Source organism: Rattus rattus, chromosome 2 (genome assembly GCF_011064425.1).
Source record: "Rattus rattus isolate New Zealand chromosome 2, Rrattus_CSIRO_v1, whole genome shotgun sequence".
Taxonomy (NCBI): Eukaryota; Metazoa; Chordata; class Mammalia; order Rodentia; family Muridae; genus Rattus; species Rattus rattus.
This window is the reverse complement of record NC_046155.1, coordinates 114195668-114218189: the sequence shown is the minus strand read 5'-3', so window position 1 is coordinate 114218189 and position 22522 is coordinate 114195668. Positions and strand designations below refer to the sequence as shown.

Below are 22522 nucleotides of genomic sequence, written 5' to 3'. Positions count from 1 at the left end.
TTCCATGACTCTCTTCTAATATAATTCAATTCAAAATAAATGCAAGAAGCAATAATGAGACAGAAAGTAATCGTATGACATTAATTCTACAAGTGTTGAAGATGAATAAAGATATTAAAGATATTGCTTACTTTCCTTAATCTTTTTATTACTGAGGTAAAATGTGTTCAGTTGAATTCATTAAAATAATTCCTTGTAAATCTCAGTGAAGTAACCTATGTAATGAAAGTGAATTATTGCAAATGACTTCAGAAAACTGGTTTGATGAACTAGGCTTGTGTGAAAATATTCCCAAAAGGAATTGTGTCTGGAAACTTTAGGTCTACTTACATGCATGTAATCACAATGGATACATAGAATGATAATTATGACCAAAATTATTACCTCTATTTATCACCCGGCCACAGGATCTCAGATGCAGAGCCCCAGGCCAGAGAGTGCTTCAGAGTCCTCCTGGGGCAGACAGTTGACTTCAAAGTAAAATGGTGAGAAAAGTACCTGTGTTCTTTATTAGAAACTACAGTAATAAAAGGTGACAACTTTATGTCTGCCTGACAAATCGAAATGGGAGATTCTGCCCACCTAATGGTTCATGCTGCATTTTGCTCAAGCACATATCTTGAGGACATGGCAAAGATATTCTTTTTGATTGTTGTCTTCTTGCTTCTGAAGCTTTCCTTTCTTTTTTGCCATTTGAGTGACCCCAGGTGCTTTTGGAGAATAAAAGATGAAGAAAATTATCAAGGAGATAAAGATATTGATTGTTTCTTTTCCATTTATACCGAGCATGGTTATGTGAAGAATGATTATTTCAGTGGGAATCTAGACAAGCAGTAAGTGCATTTTTCATTTATGCATAAATGCACACAAAGCAATCCAGGAACACTGAGTGATAGATAAGAACCTATGTGATAAGATCCTCTGGCTCTCCTCCTCTAGGACAAAACTAAAAATTTTGTCATGTTACATGGTCGGTCATTTTCCTAATTATGGTGGTTTTATGCTGTTGCTTGTTTATTATCATGTGTAAGTCACAATACAGTTAGATGATGAATGAATGAATCACATCATCATCCTTGCTCTTAGAGATTCTGATTATGACAATTTCTATTTTAAGGTTTCATGTGATGCTATTGTATAGTGCCTTCTTTGTGGCTAAGTGTCTGAGACGTCTAGGGGTTAGGTTAGTTGAGACTGATTGTCTTCTATGGGGTTGTCTCCCTGCTCAGTTTCTTTCAGCCTTTCCCTAATTAAACCACTGGGACCCTAGAATTCAATAAAATGGTTGGATGTAAGTTTCTGCATTTGTCTCAGTCAGCTCTTTGTTCAGCCTCTCAGAGGACAGACATACTAGGCTCCTGTCTGTAAGTACATCATAGCATTAGTAATAGTGTCAGGCTTTGTAGCCTCCCTTGAGATGGATCCCAATTTGGGAAGGTCACCTCACCTCCTTATCCTCAATCTTTTCTCGATTTTTGTCACTGCAATTCTTTTAATAAAATTTCTGGGTTGGGGTTTTTGACTGTGGCATCGCAACCCCATCTGTCCATCTTATGCCCTGTCTTTATACTGTAGGTAGACTCAACAAATTCTTTCTTCCCACTGTTGGACATTTCTTCTAAGGACCCTGTATATTGCTTTTATTGTGTTTAGGTAAGGGCCTTGGATACATGATCTCTTCAATATTTTTAACATGAGGAGGTATTGTGTTTTGTCAAATGCCTTTTCAGCATCTGAGATGATCTATGAATTTTTGAATTTGTTCTTATGGTGGACTATGCTAATGGATTTTCATATACTGAACATTACTTACATCCCTGGGATGCTTTTTAAATTAACTCTCCTATAGTTCTAGTAAGTGTTAGATTTGCATCAAATGACAGTTACTTTTTCCTTTCATGAAGAGCTACAGAGTAATTACACTGCAACTCAGAAACTCAGAAAATAATTCAATTGGCTGTCTTTGAACAATGCATTAATATTTTCCTATTCACCCACAGGTACTCGAACTTGTGTTACCTTTTTTTAAGTGTATTACCTATTTGAAGATAGCATGTATTCATGATCATCTTTCAATCCCTTTAAATAATTCTTTCAGATTTATGCATTCCACCATGCTACTATGTGCAATCCTAAAAAAAATGTCTAGTCTAATTTCCACTGCAGATATACTCTAATATTTATGGCCTCTCGTTACATGACGTTTAACTACCAAGGGAATACAGTTTAAAGTTTACTCATTCTTTCCAAATCAGCATTTTTCTCACTCAGCATCTATTCATTGCCTATATTATTCGATGTATTAATCATATTCTATGAATAATAGAAGTGAAGTATGTTATTTCTCATATGTGTTTATAATGCATTTATATGGAATAAGATACTAATTTGTAAACAGAGCCTTCAAGTTTGAAAATTTAAAATGTCACTTCACTTTCAAACCTAGGAGTAAAAGACAGGAAACACTCATCATTTATTCTCTAGACTTTCCACAGATTGCATAAAAATCCCACAACTAATATGTAGACACTCAACCAGCATATTAGAAAATATAACATCATTAAAGTATATGATATGAAAAAACTTAAATATATATTGCATTATAGCTAATTTAATTTAGATAGTTATTTATTCAATTTAGGTTTTGCAGATATATAATTTATGATCCATGTATTCAAAGTGTTAATGCTGTGTGTGTGTGTGTGTGTGTGTGTGTGTGTGTGTGTGTGTCTAATATCACAGTCAAGCTTAAAGTACTGAGAAGATTTCATTGAGAATCCTGAAGGTTGTATCCTCAACTCTTATCTTTTTTTATTACCTCATACCTACCCTATTCCCAAAATCTATATCTATTCCATAATTCAAATTTAATTTTTAATATAATCAAACTTATATGTTTTGTTCCCTATTAATCATTTTTACTAAGCATACTATTTTCCAAATCAATCTAAATTTACAGCATATATCAAATTTATGTTACCTCCTTTGTTTATATAAATTACATTTTAGTAAAATATACTGAAAGTGTAAATTACCTTCTAAACTCCTGAGCGATTATTTACAAATTACCTTCCATATTGACCCACATCATTGCCTTCACCCATTAAAAGCTTGTTATATAAAGAATAGTAATTAAAATAGGGTAAAACAAAAATTTCAGATTATATAATCATTTCAACAAACAGAAAAGGTGCTCCTGCAAAAACAATAAAAAATGTATGAGAAACACTTATACACAAATAGCAATATGCATCTTTACAAACTAGAATCCCATAAAAATAAAAATGCTGAAGCTGTAACATAAATGTAAAATCTGTACACTTTAAAAGTTAACCTCCTGAAAAATATAATTAGAAAGAATTTCCAAAATGTCACTGAGTTTACTTGTGTTTTTCTTATACTTGATAGTCAGTATTCCCTTGAAACTGTTTCACCAGTGAGTTTTGTATCACCAGTGGGGATACAAAATTTTGAGTGAGATTTCTACACTATTATGGACATGGATGTATTTCTAGTCTTCTCCATGAAGACCTAAGTTGGGCCAGTACCATTAGTCAAGATGGTTTCTTTATTCTAGTGCAGTTTTCTTGAATTTATTATCAAAAATATTTGTGTCCAAAGGGATGTGTTCATCTCTAGGTTTTCAGTTAAATTCTACTGATCAACCCCAACCACATCTGTCTAATGTTATTAATAGAGGTGTGAAGTACCAAGTGAGATTAGAAAGAGTTCTATCAGTTATTTCATTATTTTGGATTATGTTAGCTACTCATTTTTTAAAAAAAATTCTAAACTGTAGTTTGTAAGCAAACATCAATATTACTTGATTCATTAAACCTCCATACATCAGCAATTGAAATAGATTAACTGGAACACTCAATTTTCAAAGTTCATAACTCTTTTTAGTCAGAAATGGCAATTACCTTAAAAAGTATGACCCAATTACAGGTGTTTCTGAATGAAAGAAAAAACTCAAGAAATAAGGGAATTAAACTAGAAAAACAAAACTAGAAAAATTTTCAAAATAGTATTAAAAATAAGAAATAATAGAGAACATAAATCTGTTAAGTCAGTTCAATACAAGCTTCAGAGCTGCGAGTTATATGCAATTACATTAAGTATTTACTGTAGTCACAAAGCATTACAGAAAATTCAAAAAACTCATGTAAAACATGCTAAATGACATATAATTTTTAAAAAAGATTATCAAACTGTTTAAAATATACCAAAGCAGATATATCAAGTTAAAATATATTTAATAAAGGACAGATGTTATGTGAACACATTAGAAATAGAATGTATCTGAACAAATTAAACCAAATAGATCCCAAAGCCTGTTATTGTGATTGCCAGTGACTGTAGAGAAAAAATGAATTATTAAAACTGGTGGGTACATCTGAAGTCAGAGGACCTCAATCCTCAAAGGAAAAGTTGTAGTTATAACCAACCTTATATGACTCATTTTTGTACAGCCTCAAATAGAAAATGAAAAGACATGAACTGTGTGGAATAAAGAAAAGGGTATACAAATTATTGTGGTATTTGCATCAACTACGAATTCTTTAGATTTTGCAATCATTGACACAGACAAATTTGGCAACCTATACTTCATTCCCTTATGAAGGGTCATGAAATAACTTAGTGCTTCAGTAAAGAACTATTACACTCTACATAGCAGATAATTCTCATTTCTTTTCCACACATTTGGTACTAGAATGACAAGATGAAGGCATGGGCATATTCAATGTTGGCTAAGAGATCTTTTCTTATTCATGGATGAAATATAAATATTTTACCATGTTCAAGAAGAACAAGATGGAACTGTTGAAAATTTCAAAAATGAGGGAATTCTGTAAATACAAAATTCATATTTTCAAAAACTTTATTAAATATTCAAAATAAAAATATGGTCTAATTTTAGAATATCGTTAAAGATGAATTCAAAAGAAGAAGATAACATAAAACTCTTTCAATGCTAGTATATTTTTCTTTGTTTTTAATTTATTTTTCATGGGTATTTTATGTATTTCAAATGGTTCCTCCTTTCCACCTGCTCCCATACCCCTCTACCCATCGCCCAGCTCCTAGGAGAATGCTGTCACTCCCACCCACCTATAACCAAATCAAAACACTGATATTTTCCTACCCTGGGGAAATGAGCCTTCACAGGTCCAAGGCCTTCTCCTCCTATTGATGCTGTCCTTTGCTAGATATGTGTCTGGAGCTATCGGTCCTGTCACAGGTTGGTGGATTAGTCCCTGAAAGCTCTGATGGGTCAGGTTGGTTGATATTGATGTTCCTTCTATTGGATTGCTAAACCCTTCTGCTACTTAAGTCCTTTTACTAATTCCTCCATAGGGGTCCCAGTGCTCAGTCCAATGCTTAGCTGCAAACATTGTCATTTGTATCAGTAAGGCTCTGGCAGAGACTCTTAAGAGACATCCCAATCACGCACCTGTCAACAACCACTTTTTGACATCAGCAATAGTGACTATGTTGGTGACTGCATATGGGATGGATGCCCAGGTGGAGGAGTCTCTGGATGACCTTTTCTTCAGTGCATGATCCACTCTTTGTCCCCATACTTCCTTTGATAAGAATTTTGTTCTCCCTTGTAAGAAGGACTGAATCATCCACATTTTGTTCTTCCTTCTTCCATAGCTTTCATATGATTTGTGAAATATTTCTGGGGTATTCCATGCTTTTGGGCTAATATTCACTTAGCACATACCATATGTGTTCTTTTGTGACTGGATTACCTCACTCAGGAAGATATTTTCAAGTTCTATCCATTTGCAAAAATATTCAAGTAGTCATTCTTTTTAATGCATGAATTACTATTGTGTAAATGTACCATATTTTCTGTATCCCTTTCATCGTTTAAGGACAACTGGATTCTTTCATGCTTCTGGTGATTATAAATAAGGATGCTATGAACATAGCGGAGCATGTGTCCTTGTTATATGTTAGAGCATCTTGTGAGTATATAACCATTAGTGATATAGCTGGGTCCTCAGATAGTACTATGTGCAATTCTCCAAGGCACCTCCAGACTGATTTCAAAAATGGTTGTACCAGCTTGAAATCATACCATCATTGGAAGAATGTTCTTCTTTCCCCAAATCCTCACCAGTATCTTTTGTCACCTGAGTTCTTTCTTAGCCATTCTGACTAGTACCAGGTAGTATATTAAGATTGTTTTTATTTGCATTTCCCTGATTTTCTGGTGGAACTTTTAAAGTCATTTAAGTTACTATCATATCATCTGCAAAAAGTGATAGTTTTGATTCTTCCTTTACAATTTTTACCACTTTGACGTATTTTTGTTATCCAATTGCACTGACTAGGACTTCAAATACTAGGGCTTTAATAGAATATGTAGGGAGAGAGTGGGTAGCCATGTCCAGTCCCTAATTTTAGTGAGATTGCTTCAAGTTTCTCTCTATTTAGTTTTATTTTGGCTTCTGATTTGCTGGTTATTGCTTTAACTGTATTTAGGTATGGACTTGATGAATTCCTGATGTTTCCAAGACTTTTCACATGAAAGTGTGTTGTATTTTGTCAGATCCTTTCTAATCCTCTACTTAAAAGATCATGTCCTTTTTGTCTTTGACTTTGTTTATATAGGGGATTCCATTGTTGCTTTTACATATGTTGAACAATCCTTGCATTGCTGGGATGAAGCCTACTTGATCATGGTCAATGATCATTTTGATGTGTTCTTAGATTCAGTTTGCAAGTATTTTATTGAGTATTTTTGCATTGATATTCATAAGAGAAATTAGTCTGAAGTTCTTTCTTCATTGGGTCTTTTGGTGGTTTAGATATAAATGGAATTGTGGTTTTGAAGCAGAAATTGGGTAGGGTTCATTCTGTTTCTATTTTGTGGAATTGTTTGAAGAGTATAGATATTAGGTCTTCATGAAGTCTGTTATAATTCTGCAGTAATCCCATCTGGTCCTGGGCTCCTATTGGTTGAGAGATTTTTAATAACTGCTGCCATTTCTTTAAAATTTATGGGACTGTTTACTTGGTTGCATCTGATCCTGATTTAATTTTGGTACCTGGTTTCTGTTTAGAAAATTGTCGATTTCCACCAGATTTACCAGTTTTGTTGAATATAGGGTTTTGTAGTAGGATCTGATGATTTTTTGAATTTCCTCAGATTGCTGTTATCTCTCTGTTTTCATTTCTGATTTTGGTAATTTGGATACTATCTCTGTGCTCTCTGGTTAGGCTGGTTAAGGTTTTATCTATCTTGTTGATTTTCTCAAAGAACAAGCTCCTAGTTTTGATGATTCTCTGTACAATTTTTTGTTTCTTTGTTCCTATTTGGTTGATTTTATCCCTGATTTTGATTATCTCCTGCCTTCTCCTCCTCTTGGCTGTTTTTGTTTCTTTTTCCTCGAGCATTCAGGTGGGATGTCAAGCTGTTAGTGTATGCTGTCTCTAGCTTTTTTTGGAGTCATTCAGAGCTATGAGTTTTCTTCTTAGTACTGCTTTCATACTATCCCATAAGTTTAATTATTCTGTACTTTAATTCTCATTAAATTCTAAAAAGTTGATAATTTCTTTCTGTATTTTGACCTTGACAAAGTTGTCATTGAGGAGATCATTTTTCAGCTTCCATTTGTAAGTCGGCTTTCTGTATTTTTGTTTGTTTGTTTGTTTGTTTGTTTGTTTGTTTGGGCCAACCTTAGTCCATGGTGAGCTGATAGGTTGCACAGGTTTTTTTAAAAATCTTCTCATATCTGTTGAGGCCTCTTTTTTGACCAAATGTATGGTCAGTTTTGAGGTGTTGAGAAGAAGGTATATTCTTTTGTATTTGGATAAAGTGTTCTATAGATAATATAGTTAAACCAACTTGGTTAATGACTTCTTTTAGTTTCTCTGTGTCTCTGTTTATTTTCTGTTTTAATGATTTGTCCATCTGAGAGTGCGGTGTTAAAGTCTCCCACTATTATTGTGTGAGGAGAAATGTTGCTTTGAACTTTAATAAAGTTTCATGTATAAATGTGTGTTCTCTTGTATTTGAAGCATAGATGTTCAGAATTTATAGTTCATCTTGGTAGATTTTTCTTTTGATATGTTTGAACTGTCCTTCCTTATCTTTTTTTATAGCTTTTGCTTGAAAGTCAATTTTGCTTGACATTAATTGGCTCCTCCAGCTTGTTTCTTTGAAATATTTTTTTTTTTTATTTTTTGGAAATTTTTTTCCAGCTTTTTACTCTTAAGTAGTTTCTGTCTTTGCCACTGAAGTGTGTTTCCTATATGCAGCAAAATGCTGTGTCTTCTTTACATATCCAGTCTCCTGGTCCATGTCACTTTATTTAGGAATTGAGTCCATTGATATTAAGATATATTAAGGAATAGTAATTGCTGCTTCTGATTATTTCTGTTGTTAGTGGTGGAATTATGTTTGTGTGTCTCTCTTCTTCTTTTGGTGTCATTCCAAAAAGATTACTTTCTTGCATTTTTAAGGTGTATTTTCTTTCCTTGTGTTGGAATTTTCCATCTTTTGTCTTTCTAGCGCTGGATTTGTGTAACGATATTGTATAAATTTGGTTTTGTTATAAAATATATTCGTTTGTCTATCTATGGTAATTAACAGTTTTGCTGGGTATAGTAGCCTGGGCTGGCATTTCTATTTTCTTAGGGTCTGTACGACATCTGCCCAGAGAATACTGATGTGATTCTGATAGTCTGCTTTTAAATGTTACCTGATCTTTTTCCCTTATTGCTTTTAACATTCTTTCTTTGTTTTATGCATTTGGTGTTTGACTCTTATGTGAGAGGAGGAAATTTTTTCTGGTCCAATCTATTAGTGTTCTGTAGCCTTCTTCTATGCTCATGAGCATCCCTTTAGGATAGGGTAGTTTTCTTCAATAAGATGGGTCAAGATATTCACTGCCCCTTTAAGTTGAGAATCTTCATTCTCTTCTACACATACTGTTTTGTTTGGTTCTCATTGTGTCCTGGATTTCCTGGAACTTTTGGGTAAGGAGCATTTTTGCTTTTTGCATTTTCTTTACTATTGTCTTAATGGTATCTTCTACCCCAAAAGTCTCTCTTTAATCTCTTGTATTCTGTTTGTGATGTTTGCATCTATGATGCTTGATCTCTTTCCATGTTTTTCTTATTCCAAGGTTGTCTCCCTTTGTGATTTCTTTATTGTTTCTGTTTCTCCTTTTACATCAGGTATGGTTTTGTTTAGTTCTGTCTCCATTTTGTTTGTGTTTTCCTGTAACTCTTTAAGGGTTTTTTTTTTTTCCTCTTTAAGGGCTTCTACTTGTTTAACTGTGTTCTCCTATATTTCTTTAAGGGATTTATTTATGTACTTCTTAATACCCTCTTTCATCATTGTGAAATGTGATTTTAAATGCAAATCCTGCTGTTCAAGTGTGTTGTAATATCCAGTATTTTCAGTGTTGGGAGAACTGGGTACTGATGATGCCAAGTCATCTCGGTTTCTGTTGGTTAGGTCCCTGAGCTTGCCTCTTGTCATCTGATTATCACTTATGTTACCTCTTGGTTTGTCTAACTTGAGCTTGCTCCTCCTGTTGGCCTATGTGCCTGTGAGCCTGTGTCTAAGGAGTGTGAATTTCCTGGGACAAAAGCTCTCTGAAGGAATGTTTTGGGTTTCTAGGGCTGTGAAATACCTTGGACTCTAGGCAGAGATGGAAATCTCCTATCCCATGCTGCTCTGTGGTTCCTGTGCCCATCATTTTTCAGTAGGGTTTCTCTTTGGGTACAGTGGCGAGATAGTGGACTCCAATATACTAAGAGTGAGAGCACTCCTGGCAGACCAACTCTGCGTGTTGGTTATGGGTTTTAAGAGCTGTGAGACAGCTTTATCTCTGGGCGCAGAGGAGACTAAATGGGTCCTATCCCAGGCAGTCCTGACGTTCCCATGCCCCATGTGCTACTGGTGTGTGTCTCTTTGGATAGTCAGTGGAGAGAAAATAGGGTCCAACCTGTGGGCTAAGGAGTGAGAGCACTCCTGGGGACCATCTCTCTGTGGGCAAATTTTCAGTCCAATGATTGGTGGGACAACATTAGCTCTCGGTGCAGAAGGACTGCTTGTATATTTTAGATGGAAGACTCAAAACAGATGTAATAAAGTTAAATTCATCAAATTAAAAAAAACTTTAAGATTGTTAAACTATTTTGCAGGTCTCACAATAAGGAACTGTGACAACATATTAATGTGTCACAAATAAATCTATGAAATCTTTCCTTAACCCACATTGAATTTTATCTAGGATTACCATAATTAAAACACACCCTACATGATTTTCTGCTCTGTTTTCAGAGTGAAATGTAGGACCATCCACTTGATTTCCTCAGTTTGTTTTGCCATTGAAGAAATCAATAGGGACATTCATATGTTACTCAACACTTCCCTACTAGTTAAGATTGAAGGTACCCTAAATGAGAATAATGTAGAAAGAGTTTGGTTCTTGGAAAAAAAGGAAAAGAAATTATTTCTAATTACTACAGTAAGAAACAGAAAATATATTTAATTGTACTTACAGGCCGTAAATGGATAACACCTATTCTTAACCATCACACATAGGTATTCAAAGAATACAAGAAAATAAAATGGAACTTTAGACAATTTCAAAAATTAATGAATTCTGTAAATATAAAATTCATATTTTAAAAACTTTATTAAAAAATGAAAAGATAAAAAAACTGTCATTTCAGAACAGAGTTGAAGAAGAGGTTAAAAGAAGAAGAAAACAGAAAACTCTGTAAATGCTTAATATATTTTCATATATTGGACAAAAGAATTCAAAACTGAAGTAATGAGGTTCAAATCATAAAATTAAAAAAAAACTGAGATTATTAAATTATTTTTCAGGTCTCACATCCTAGTACATTACAATAAAAATCTGCAGCAATATAAAAATGGGTCATAAAAATACAAAAATCTATGCTTAACCCACATTTACTTTAATTTATGATTATCATAATTAGAACCCATATCCCCTATGATTGGTGTGCTCTGTTTTTAGGGTGACACGTAAGACCATCCATTTGATTTCCTCAGTTTATTTTACCATTGAAGAAATCAATAGGAACATTCATATTTTACCCAACATTTCCCTACTAGTTAAGATTGAATGTAACCTAATTGTGGATAATGTGAAAAGAGTTTGGTCCTTGAAAAAAAAGGAAATTATTCCTAATTACTACTGTGAACATCAGAGAAGATATTTAATTGTACTTACGGGACCTCCATCGATAACATCTTATATACTTGGACCATTCCTGTTCTTCTCCAGAACTCCAGAGGTAAGTCCCATAGTGTTACTTTTAATGAGGTATTATCTTACTATATTCTGAGATTCTGAGTACAGAGGCTGAAGAAAAGGGCAGGGAATTTTTCTATCTATTCTGATCCATTAAGCATAAAGGTTAGACACTTTATTTGGCAAACACAGCAATTTTATGACAAGTGAGCAGCAGATACAACATAATGTGAAATGTTTTTACCAGAAGACTCAGTTTACCTGTATTTGAATAGGTATTACACAAGAAGTTGGATATGATTTTAATAAAAAGAGGAAGAATTCACACTTTCTCACACTTCTAGCATGTACCCTAACACATTAAGGTCTTAGATTGAGCTCTATGCATTCCATTTTCTTCATAGTAATACTTATGGTCAATTTCTTTCAGCTTTATTGTGGCTATTTTCATTTCCAAGCTGACCAGGAACAGTTTGCTCATCGCTACCAGATGTCACCCAAGGACACATCTCTACCACTAGCCATGGTGTCCCTTGCAGTTCATTTCAGATGGAACTGGGTAGGAGTGATCGTTACAGATGATGACCAAGGAATTCAATTCCTTTCTGAATTGAGAACAAGAGTGGAAAAAAGCACTGTCTGTGTAGCATTTGTCACTATTATAACATATGATTGGTTTTCATATGTTAAAATGATTCATAAATATTATCACCAAATCATAATGTCATCAGCAAAAGTTGTGATCGTCTATGGGGATAAAGAATCGCTTATACAATATAATTTCATGCTATGGAAATCTAAAAACGTTCAGAGACTCTGGGTCAGTGTGTCACAATTTGATACGATCACAACGATAGGAGACTTCATGCTTCACTCCTTGCATGGGAGTATTATTTTTTCACATCAGCACTCTGAGATGTCTGGTTTTAAAAAATTTATTCAGACAGTGAACCCTTCTAACTATAGTAATGATATTTCTTTTGCTAAACTGTGGTGGACTTTCTTTAAATGTTCTTTGCCACCACTTAATTGTACAACACTGAAGAATTGTCCAAGCAAAATTCTATCTAAATGGATTTTTGTGCCACCACTTGGAATGTCCATGAGTGATACATGTTACAACTTATACAATGCTGTGTATGCTGTGGCCCACTCACTTCATGATATGCTTCTTCAACATGTAGAAACATACTCAAACAATAATGGAAAGGTAGTGGAATTTAACTCCTGGAAGGTAAAAATTCTTAAACTGCATGGCATATGTATCATAGAGATAGCATTCATTAATAGAATTATAAAGTAAAATCAAAGTATGTAAATAACCTTTATCCTAATTACACATATTTCTGGACTCATCCACTACGTAATAGGCATATCATTTTAGTCTCATAATTTATGTGATAGCCAACAATGGCACCCAAGTCTGCATTTTACAATCTTAGTCATAAAAATTTCATCTGACATTTCAATCATTATGTTTCATAACTTATCATTTGAAATTTCTTTCTCGTGAAATTAGTAAATGAATTTAAGATAATTACTTGACGTTTATTTGATAAAATATATTCTAATTAATGTAATAAATATATCTCAAATAATTTCAAATACATTTTTATATTTCGAACCTTTGTGTATTTAGTTTTCCTATCTTATGATCAAATAATATTATTGCCAGAATAGAAATGGACAATTTATTACTTCTCTCCAAACATAAAATTTATGTGTGCATGTGACCATCATATACAATTAAAAATGGTATTTTTAAAGCATAGTGAAACTTTTAATGAATATGGAAGATATTTTACTTCTTTAGTACTAAATTCTTCTGATAAAGGTTGATTTGGGGTGTGGATAATGGATATGAATGAAATTAAAAACCTTATAATTCTGTATGCATATTTGAATCTATATTGACAAATATGTTTCAGATATTCTCTTTTCTGAAGACTATACAGTTTGTAAATCCTGCTGGAGACCTTGTGAACATGAACCAGAATAAAAAACTGGAAACAGAGTATGACATTTTCTATATCACAGATTTTCGTAAACAAGAAGGACTTAAAATGAAAATAGGAAGATTTTCTGGTCATTTTCCTAATGGTCAACAACTGTTTATGTCTGATGACATGATAGAGTGGGCAACAGATATCAAGCAGGTAATTTGGTCATGCTCTTACGCAAGTGTTTCATAATATAAAAATCATCATATGCTCATAAAAGTTTTATCAGTAAAAAACAAAACAATGTAATTTTACTTAATAACATGATACTTGTGTGTAAAAGGAGGTATTTTTAGCAGGCTTTCTCTTGTGAATTGCTACAGCATTTGACACATATGTTAAACTGTTTATTTCTATAATGTATTCAATTTTCTTCAGACTCTAGCTTCCATATGTAGTGTGCCTTGCAGACCAGGACTCAGAAAATACTTTCAGGAGGGAAAGGCTGTCTGCTGCTTTGATTGTTACCCCTGCCCAGAAAATGAAATTTCCAACATGACAGGTATGTTTTCTCAAAGTAATAAAATTGCTTCTATCTCTCATATGCACATAGTTTTCATAAATCCATTGTGGAAAGGAGAAGATAAATACAGTTTTTAACAGTAACACTGTGATGAAAAATAATATACACTCTCTCTAGGACTATATTTTTGCTTCATAATTCTGGAAGCAATGAAACAATATTTCTTTAGAGTACTAAATTTTATGCTTTTCTGTTAGTTGTATTCTTTCAATTTATTAAAGATAGAGATACTTTTTATGTTTTGTTTTTTCAGTATCTACTGAGGTTTAAACCAATCACTACATGTGAATTGATATTATATCATGCTTTAGGTATAAGTTTTTGAATTGTGTTATGGTAGATCAGTAGTATCATTGACAGTTTTTATTTTCAATTGTTATCTGGTACACAGACAAATTTGGAGTCCAACATATGGCACTATGAATGATTGTTTTAAAAAATTTCATATCTAGTATGAACAGAGATATCACAATTAAATAGGTATTGGCATCAATGATGAAAATGATTTTTCAAAATAGTAGTGTATTAGGAAGGTGAATTAACTGCTGTTGCAGGGGATAGAAATAGCCAAGCAAATAATTAAATTTTAAAGAGTCAGGCCAATATGTAAATAGTTCCATATGATTTTCATTTGACAATTATGAAGATAAAGTATTTATTTGAAAATTTACAGTGACATTTTAAAAAAATTAACTAAAAAACCCAGAGACTACAGTAAGAAGTGAAAAGACATAGGGTAAGATACAGAAGAGAAATTAATAAAAATGTATTGATTCAAATGATATTATAGCACATGTATTAAAATCAAACAAAGAGTCAAATTTATTGAATTTTATATTGGTTGAACACAGGACATTAAATAAATTTTATAAAATTTGCCATGTCCTATATGTTTTTATCTTTTTTATTGTACAGAGAGTCTTCTCTCATCCAGTACTCCAGACATGTTTCCAATCCCTCTACATTTCTTGGCTTCCCATACATCCCTCTGTCTCAGAACCATTCCCCTTCTATTTTAATGTTCAGGAAAGTGTGGGCCTCCAAAAGGAGATAGTCAAACAGTATAAAAGAAGATAAGATAAAACAAGACAAGGGTCATCATCAATGATGGACAAGGAAATCGAATAGGAGACAATGAGTTTTAAGGGCCAGTAAACACTCAGAGATATACCTGCTCCCACTGTTAAGAGTCCGACAGAAACTCAAGCAAACAGATAGACCATATATAGAGAGAACCTGGTGCAGACCTACTCAGGCTTCCTCCTAGATGCTTTAATTTTGTGTCTTTCCTGTGAGAGTCCTGCCTAGATGAAATGGTAGAATATGAAATTGTGGGGGTGTTCTGCATTCCCTCTGTATTTCTGACTTTTTCCTACACTATTCTTAAGGAGGGACATGATGAAGATGTCTAATTTAGTCTTTCTCTGCATGCCTGGCTCTGGATCTATATACCTGCTCCTATTCACTGCATAAGAAAGCTTCTCACTCATGCCAGAATAGGGCACTGATATAAAATGTAATAGTGTACACACACACACACACACACACACACACACACACACACACACACACACACACCTATCCATATATTTATATATCTTCGTCTTTATCACTAATGTAGCATAATATTAATTAGGAATCATACCTTACTTTTTTAAAAGAATAGTACTATTTGAAATTGGCTAGTTCCCTGCTGTATCCACTATTCCATTGTACAGGTTATGACAATCTAAGTTTGGATGGACATGGATTTCTTCTTGTGTAATGAGTATCAAGTTAAATAGGTCATTTGTGGTCATTTCCACAAGTTATGTGTTACAATTGTCTCAGCATATCTTACAACCTGGAGAGACTCAACGTGAAAGGTTTAGTGAATATTTTAATATCTGTTTTTATCTTTGCATAGCCCATAGAATAAGGCTTCTAGCCCATACCAACAGACCCTTTCCATGTTCAATAAACAGAGTTGAAGTTGTCCTCACCAATGTAGTCATGATATCAGGTTTCTGATGGTTACCTTCTGTCCTAGCAACAACATGGGTGGTTCACAGCTTTTCTTGTCACCTACTCAATCAACAACTCAACAAAGGTTACCCAAACACACCACTTTGCTAGTTGCCAAAGATCAGAAGTTTAGCCTTTGTGCTCTGTATTAATAGAAGTCTTCATCAGGGCCATCCTCATGTATTCCAAAATGTTTCTACTATACTATATTTACACATGTTGAACCATCTTTATTCCAGCTGTTCACTTTTCTCTCTATGTTCATAACCCACAACAGAACACTTTCTCTCTTGTCTTATTCTGCTCTCAACAACAACAACAACAACAGCAACAACAACAACAACAACAACAACAACAACAACAACAACAAAACCCAATCTAATTTCTCATGCCAATAAGTTTCATACTCCTCTGTCCTTCGGCCGCTTCATTATCTTGTCTCTCATGTTCTGTGCATTGTATTCATCATTTACTAAACAGCAATATTTAAATGAATAAGACTATGTATGTTTTCCAGGTGTGGGTTTCTGACTCAGGATAACTTTTGCTAGTTATATACATTTCATGTTGTCCTTTTGTTTTTAACAGATGGGTATTACTATATCGTACAAATGCATCCTATTTTCATTATGCAGTCTTCAGTAATAGTACATCTATTTGCTTGTAGTTTTTGCTATTTTGACTATAGACATAAAAACACAGTTGGTCAATTGTGCTTCTGAGAGTGTTAAAGAATATATACAAGAATGGTGTAGCCAGGTTTGGTAATAAATCAATTCTCAGTTTTCTAAGAAACTTCCATAGTTATTTCACAGTTATTTTGTAAGTTTGTATTCCTATAAGCAATGTAGACAGGTTCCCCTTGCCCCACATGCTTACTTACATGAGCTATCACCTGTGTTATTGAACTTAGCCATTTTTACAAGTTAGAATGGAATCTCAAAATAGATTTGAATTGCATTTCCATAATGGCTAAATCAGAAATGGTGATTCATCCAGCAGTTTTCTTATTTTTCAAGATATCTTAGGTATCACATGAAATTAGGAAATATTCTTTCAAGATCTGTGAAAATGGATGTTGGCATTTTGATGGGATTGATTGAATCTATATGTTTAAGTTGGAAGGATGGTTATTTTACTGTTATTCAACTGATCCAAGACAATGGGAGGTCTTTTTATATTATGGTACTACTTAAGTTACTTTCTTCAAAGATTTGAGGTTTATGTTTTTCTTACACAACTTTCATCTGTTTAGTCATAGTTTCCATAAGATATTCTGCATTTTTTGAGTTTATTAGGAAGGGTCTTGTTTCTTTACTTTCTTATTCAGTCAATTTGTCATTGTATATATGGAACCTACTGATTGTGTGTGTGTGTGTGTGTGTGTGTGTGTGTATTAATGTGTGTGTTTGTCATTGTATCTGTGTGTTTGTGTTAATCTTATACCCAGCCATGTTCTGATAAATTTTGTAAGCTGCAGGGGTCCTCTAGTGGAATATTTAGGGTTATATGTCTTTAAATCATATCATCTCTAAGTGATGCTTTGACTTCATTTTCTCTATATTGTATTGCTTGATAAAATTCAGAGTCCTATTGCTCTAGTCAAAATGTAATGTACTGTAATTAATACATAGGGAAATAGTGGATTTGACTTGATCCTTATTTTAATTAATTAATGAGTTAATTAATTAATTTTAATGCTGTACCCTTCCCATTCAACGTGTAAATAAAACCCTACACTACCTCCATCTGCTTTATTATTGAGAGGTAGGGTCCCTGGGGTTATCACTCTATCCTGACACAACAGCTTTCTGCAGGGCTAGGCTCCTCCTTGCCCACTAAGACCAGAAAAGGCAATTTATCAAGATTGAGCTGCATGTCTACTACATACTTGATGTATGCTCTTTGGTTGATGGCTCAGTTTCTAAATCCTCTGCTTAGCTCTGTACCCCATTTTCTAAATGGATTCTTTGGTTTGTTGATGCTTAACTTCCTGAGTTCTTTGTATACTGTAGATATTAACCCTCTGCCATATGTAGGGTTGGGGAAGACACTTTTACAATCTGCAGGTTGTCTTATGACTGTGTCCTCTGCCTTACAAAAGTCTTTCAGTTTCAGGACTTCCTATTTACCAATTGTTGATCTTTCAACCTGGGTCACAAATATTCTATTCAGAAAAACTTTTTTCCTGTTCCAAAAAGTTCAATTCTGTTCCCCACCTTCTCTTCCATTATACTTAGTGTATACAGTTTTATGTTGAACTCTTTCATCCTTTTGAACTAGAGTTTTGTTCAGGGTGACAAATATGGATCTAATTATACCAATCCCACTTCTTAAAGATGCTTTCATCTTTCCATTGTATGGTTTTGGATTCTTTGTCAAAACTCAAATGTACATAGAGCTTTAGATTTACTTCTTGGACTTTGATTCTTCCCTTTGAATAAACTGTCATTCTTTTAATCCAATAGCATGCACTTTTGAAACTATTACTCTGTAAAACAGCTTGAGGGATGCTGATTCATCCAGAATTTCTTTCATGTTCAGGATTTTGTTTAAACTATCCTGTTTGTTTATTTCCTCCTCCTATTCCTCCTTTTCCACTTCTTTTCTGTGTGAAGATTAGAATTGTTTCCTAAGGTCTCTATAAAGAATTCTGTTAGAATTTTCATGGGAATATCATAATTGCATTGACTCTATAGGTCGCTTTTCTCAACATGGACTATTTTACCATTAATCCTACCAATCAATGAGCTTGAGAGATCTTCACATCCTTGGAGATTTTCATCCATTTTTTTCAACTTTGAGAATACTTTTATGACCTGATACCTTACATATAAAATTGGCATGAAAATTGAAGTGTATCACCAAATTGAGAGGAATTAATTTGATAGCACCAATAATTTTCTATTTTTATGTTTTGATTTCTGATTACTACATTACTTTTAGAAAAGAACAAATATTTATAATACAATAAGATTTACAGTATACTTTGAACTATTTCTTGAAAATGATATACTGAACTTTCAAGGGGTAGGGGATTTGGCTCAGTGGTAGAGCGCTTGCCTAGCAAGCGCAAGGCCCTGGGTTCGGTCCCCAGCTCTGAAAAAAAAAAAAGAAATTTCAACATCAATTATTCATTTTTTTCTTTTTTTCCATTTTTACTAAATTGGATTTTTCTTATTTACATTTCAAATGTTATTCCCTTTCCCTGGTTTCCTGTACACCAGCCCCCTAATCCTTCCTGCCTTCCTTCTATAAGGGTGTTCCTCTTCTCATGTATGCCTGCAACAGTCTCCTACTTTTGGGGTCAAACCTTGGCAGAGCCCAGGGCTTCCCCTTCCACTGGTGCCCCCAAAAGACTTCTCACTGCTACCTATGCAGTTGGAACCCAGGATCAATCCATGTATAGTCTTTGGGTAGTGGTTTAGTCCCTGGAAGCTCTTTGGTTGGCTTTGTCATTCTTATGGGGTTGCAAGCCTGTTTAGCTGTTTCAGTCATTCTCTAATTCCTCCAGTGGGGTTCCTGTTCTCAGTTCAGACCTGTTTTCACCTCTGTATTTGACATGTTCTGTGTCTCTCAGGAGAGATCTATGTCAGGTTCCTGCCAGCATGCACTTCTTAGCTTCATTCATCTTATCTAGATTTGGTAGCTGTATGTATATGGGCCACATGTAGGGCAGACTCTAAATGGCCGTTCCTTCAGTCTCTGCTCTAAACTTTGACTCTCTATCCCCTCCTGTGGATATTTTAGTTACCCTTTTAATGAAGGAGTGAAGCATCCGCATTTTGGTCACCCTTCTTCATGTGGTCTATGCATTGCATCTTGAGTAATTCGAGCATTTGGGCTAATATCCACTTATCAATGAGTGCGTACCAAGTGTGTTTATCTGTGATTGGGTTACCTCACTCAGGATGATATTTTCTAGTTCATTTCATTTAACTATGAATTTCATGAAGTCATTGTTTTTGATAGCTGAGTGGTAATCTATCGTGTAGATGTACCAAATTTTCAGTATTCCTCTGTTTAAGGGCAACTGGGTTCCTTCCAGCTTCAGGCTATTATAAATAAGGATGTTATGAACATAGTGGAGCATGTGTCTTTGTTGTATGTTGGAGCATCTTTTGGGAATATACCCAGGAGTGGTATAGCTGGGTCTGGACCATGGGGCTCCTGCAGCTGACTGCTCCTCTATTCCTGTGTCCAGAGACACTATGCAGTTTCCTCTTGAGCCAGGGATGTTAGCATAGGTGGGAAGACATAGCAGTCTTTCCTGCCCTGCAGTCTCAGGTTTTCCCACACTGCTGGGTATTCAGTTCTTTCTCCCATTTTCATCCTTTTCTACGGAAACTTTAAATTCTTCTCATACAAGTCTTTCTCTTGCTTGGTTAGTGTTTTAATTTATATTTTGTATGTGTATAATAAAAGGTATTATTTCCATAATTGGTTTCTCACCATATTTATGGTTTATGTAAATTAAGACTACCATCTTTTTGTGATAATTATGTATCCAGCCACTATGTGAAAGGTGTTCATCAGCTGCAGCACTTCTCTGGTAGAACTTTTGGAGTCACTTATGTATACTATCATATCATTTGTTAACAGCCATACTTTAAATTATTCAATTCCAATTCATATCATCTTTATCTCCTCTGGTTGTCATATTGCTCAAGCTATTAATTAAAGTACTAAGTTAAAGTGACAGGTAGAGATTGAGATCCCTTGTGTCAACACAAGGGACATTAGTGGAATCACTTTACATTTCTATCCCCTTAATATGGTGATGTCTTTGGATTGCTGAATCTTGGTTTTAATATGTTTGTGTGCACACCTTGTTCTTCTTCTCTCCAAAAATTGTAACATGAAAAGATCTTGAATTTTGCTCAAAAATTTTTCAGTATCTAATGAGGTAATCCTGTATTTTTTTCATTTTTATATGGTTGATTATGTTGATGTATTTTTCAATCTCTGAGAAGAAGCCCACTTGATCATGGTGTATGATCTTTCAATGTGTTATTTGGACTCCTATAAATCAAAACTCACAAGAATTTGTTAATTGAGAATTTTGGCATCAAAGATCTTAAAGGAAATTGGACTGAAATTCTCTTTGTTGAGTTTTCATGTCATTTAGTTATCCAGATTTTTATGACCACATAAAAATAAATTGGTACTGTTTCTTTTGGTTCAGTTTTTGTGAAAGACATTGATGGGTATTGATATTTATTTTAAACTGAAAGAATGGTGGAATTCTGTGCTAAAATCATCTGTACCTGTGCTTTACTTGGTGGGAAACATTTAATGTCCCCTTGTATATCTTTAAAGATTATAGGACTATTTAAATAGTTTACTGATCTTCATTTAACTTTAGGAACAGGCATCTATATAGAAAATAATCAATTTCATATGGGTTTTCCAATGTTGTCTAGTACAAGCTTTTGATGTAAGATGTAATGATTCTTTGAAATCCTTCAATGTCTATTGAGCAGCCTGGATGAAAAAAAAGTTAGTGATAGGTAATAATTCAGTGTTTTAGATAGGAAAATAGAATCTAACACCATGGAGAGTAGACAGCTGCCCAGGTCTTGTTTTGATTAAGATATATATATATATATGCAGTGTGTGTTTTTTATCTGGGAACTCAATAATAAAAGGTGAGGTAGAAACACTTGGCTGGGATATAAATACTTTTTACAGCAGAAGCTGCCTTGTAATTTTGTTGTAAAACTGGGGGAAACCCTCAGTAATGTGTAGGGGTAATTGATTGTCTTCAAAGCCCATACCTGGACATCGGGCAGGTGGGCCTGTGGGAGACCAAGAGTTATCACTCTTGAATATGAAAATATAACATTTTTATAATATTTCTTTACCTTCTTCTTATTGTTGTCCACCCCTAGTCCCTCTGCCACAATCCCCCATCCCATTCCTCCTCCCTCTTGCCTCCTAAATGATACTCCACCAACCAGGGCATCAGACGAGACTGTATACACTGCTGCCTGGTAACTCAGTCTCTGGCAACTCCCTGGAATCTGGATTAGTTTAGCTTGCTGCTCTTCCTATGGAATCACTTTCCCTTTCAGTTCTATCCATCCCCTAATACAAACACAGGAGTCATAGAAGGCAGTCCAATAAAGAACACCATAGCATCAGTAATAGTGTCAGGCCTTGGTGCCCCCCTGGCCCAAGAGATGGATACCAAGTTGGGCCAGTCATTAAACTGTTTTTCCTTAAGGATCTTCTCCATTTTTGTCCTTGCAGTTCTTTTAGACAGAAACAAATGTGTAAGCCAGAAATTTGGACTGTGTGTTAGTAACCCTATCTCTCCACTTGAGGCTTTGTCTGCCTACTAGAAATGGAGTTCCCTCTCCCAAATGTTGGCCTTTTTTCTAAGGTGACCACAAATTTGTCCTGTGAGTACCTACCCTTTGGGATCTCTTTTACTTTCAGGGAGGTTTTCCACTTCCCACCCATCCCAAAATGTTTATTTCTGCTCATTCTATTGGCCCTGAGGGCTAATGTCCTGCTCTCCATATCTGATTCTTTTCCTCTTCTCATTCCTCTTCCTCTTCCAACCTGCGACCATCTCTCTGGCTCCTGTGATTATTTCCTTCCTCCTTATAAATGTAATTGAAATATCCTCACTTGGTCCTTTCTCCTTGTTGTACTTCTTAAGGTTTGGTGATTGTTTCCTAAGTAGTCTGCACACTTTGGCTAATATCTACTTAACAGTGTATAAGTAGCATGGA

The 22522-nt window shown here is 34.5% G+C and overlaps 1 protein-coding gene across 1 annotated transcript in view; it reads left to right on the top strand.

The window, feature by feature from the left end:
• The first annotated feature begins 627 nt into the window (after window positions 1-627).
• Window positions 628-22522, top strand: part of LOC116893214 (vomeronasal type-2 receptor 116-like) — a 35350-nt gene continuing 13455 nt past the window's right edge. The window contains exons 1-5 of the mRNA XM_032895099.1: window positions 628-833; window positions 11019-11298; window positions 11686-12489; window positions 13184-13411; window positions 13634-13757. Coding sequence (XP_032750990.1) covers window positions 628-833; window positions 11019-11298; window positions 11686-12489; window positions 13184-13411; window positions 13634-13757 — 1642 coding nt within the window. The remainder of the gene's footprint in view (window positions 834-11018; window positions 11299-11685; window positions 12490-13183; window positions 13412-13633; window positions 13758-22522) is intronic.